Source organism: Penaeus chinensis, chromosome 1 (assembly GCF_019202785.1).
Source record: "Penaeus chinensis breed Huanghai No. 1 chromosome 1, ASM1920278v2, whole genome shotgun sequence".
In the NCBI taxonomy this organism is placed as follows: Eukaryota; Metazoa; Arthropoda; class Malacostraca; order Decapoda; family Penaeidae; genus Penaeus; species Penaeus chinensis.
In genome coordinates, this window is record NC_061819.1 from 24,593,660 (window position 1) to 24,596,159 (window position 2,500).

A 2,500-nucleotide genomic window follows, 5' to 3' on the forward strand; every position below is an offset into this window, starting at 1 on the left:
ATAGACTACCGTGAAAGGCAACATTTCTAAATGACGAAGGCCTGTTAACATTCACGTCTTCAGCAACACCCGCTTGTAAACTGGATATAACCGACCGAAGTCATAACGAACAGGATAACACACAGCAGGTAGGCTGTCGTTCATGAATTCATAGGAATGAAAACCAGGTTCACGTTTATCTGGCTGATAACGAACAGTGTAGTGTCAGATAAGAACACCAAAGTCATGTTTACTTGTTTACGAACTTGATATGTTTAAAAGAAAAATAAGTAAATTACAAGCTTACCTGCCTGGTAACGAACACGTAAAGTCAAGTAAGGAAAGCCAAACCCATGTTTACCTGGTGATAATGAGCTAGTTATGATCACCTCATTAATTCGAACATAGTAGTTAAGTAATGAAAAACATACCCATATTTTCCTGGTGATAACAAAATAGCTATGTTTACGTCACTAGTAATGAACACAGTATCATCAAGTACCGAAAAATATACCTTTACTTACCAGTTGATAACGAATTAACTATTCATATACCACTCATTACGAACACGATCTCGAACAAGTCTCGAGAACCAAACTTACATTTAACTGGCAGATACCGAACAAAAGTATCACCAGATACTTTCCAAGTAACAAACACCGTACAATCAAGTACCCTGATATCAAACAAAGTATCACCAGATAACGAACGCCAAACATGCTAACGAACACCAGGTAGCGAACGCCAGACGAAATAACTCACCTGGCTGATACCGGACGCCATACCACATGCTAACCGGCATAAGGGAATGATGGCACACGTGAAGAACTGAAATGTGTTCGTATTTCTTGTGCAGGACGAAGAAAATCTACGAAAAAAAAGGGGAAGAAGAAAAGAAAAGAAAATATTAAAGAAAAATGGTTTACTTATGATGTTTTATAAGCTTGGTTAATCATCTTTAACAGGCTAACTTTGTGGACACAATAGAGAAGTAATAAATTGATAGGCATCTATAGATAAATCGACATGTAGATAGCTAGATAGAAAGGTAATGGACTGATAAGTAAATAAATAAGTTAATAGATAAATGGATGCATAAATAGATTGAATGGTAAATTGATAGATAGATAAATAGATAGATGAATAGTTAGATAGGAGAGAGAGAGAGAGAGAGAGAGAGAGAGAGAGAGAGAGAGAGAGAGAGAATTGATAAATAGATAGCTAAATGAATAGACAGACCGATAAATAAATACATATGGGGATTGAAATATGCAGATAGATCGATCGAAAGAGAGAGAGAAAAAGCAGAACGCGTAAGAGAGAGGGAGCGATTGATAGGTATATTGATATAGGGATAAATTGATAGATAGAAAAATAGATATATAAAGAGAGACAAAGACAATTATCTGGGACTCACCGTATCCAGGAAGTCGATAAACTTGGAAAAGTAATACCAGTAGGAAGCATGCATCATCTGTGGGATGAAAAACGAGAAAGTGGATAAATATTTAGCTGTATTTATTGCATCTATGTAGGAATAATGTATATATAACAATATATATGTAAATATATATATACATATGTATATGTATACATAAACATATATATGTATACATAAACATATATATGTAAATATATATATATATATATATATATATGTATACATAAACATATATTTGTATACACACACACACACACACACACACACACACATATATATATATATATATATATGTATATATACATTGTATATATATATATATATATATATATATATATATGTGTGTGTGTGTGCGTGTGTGTGTGTGTGTGTGTGTGTGGAGGGAGGACATCTAAACGATCGCTAATGGAAGACATTAACGAGATGTATACTGTGCGACAAATAAGCGAACGACTTGTAATTCGGACAGTAGATGATTGTGGGCGTTTAGTTGTTCTCGATCACACACACACACACACACACACACACACACACACACACACACACACACACACATATGTGCATGTATGTATACATATATATGTATATATGTATATATATGTATATATATATATTTATACTAAACCAAAAGCTACTGAAACAATACACTCGTACATTTCTACCTCACTCTGTATGAAGCATACATAACTTCTCTCCTCACTCGAAGCTAGAAACAAACACTTTTCTTCCCCTCACTCTATATGAAGCAAATATCATTCTCTCTCGAAGTGCCCTCCTCCCCCCAAAAAAAATCTTCCCCTCACTCTATATGAAGCAAATAATATCCTCACTTACCCTGACGGCCATTGGATCGTCGCTGAAGTCACACGTTTGGCATCTGAAGGAGTAGGAACCGAACCAGCCGCCCATGCCCAGCTGATGGGGGGGGGGGGGGGAGAGATAGGTATTTCAGGTATGGGTTGGCGACACTTGGGGGGGAGGGGGGATGGGTATCTCAGGTATGGGTTAGCGACACTTAGGGGGGGAGGAGACATGGGTATTTCAGGTATGGGTTAGCGACACTTGGGGGGGGGGAGGAGA

At 36.9% G+C, this 2,500-nt stretch overlaps 1 protein-coding gene across 1 annotated transcript in view; it reads right to left on the bottom strand.

The window, feature by feature from the left end:
• LOC125035604 (elongation of very long chain fatty acids protein-like) overlaps nt 1–2,500 on the bottom strand; it is a 13,458-nt gene that overhangs the window by 7,742 nt on the left and 3,216 nt on the right. The window contains exons 3-5 of the mRNA XM_047627942.1: nt 2,255–2,335; nt 1,397–1,453; nt 742–847 (exon numbers count right to left, since the gene is read on the bottom strand). Coding sequence (XP_047483898.1) covers nt 742–847; nt 1,397–1,453; nt 2,255–2,335 — 244 coding nt within the window. The remainder of the gene's footprint in view (nt 1–741; nt 848–1,396; nt 1,454–2,254; nt 2,336–2,500) is intronic.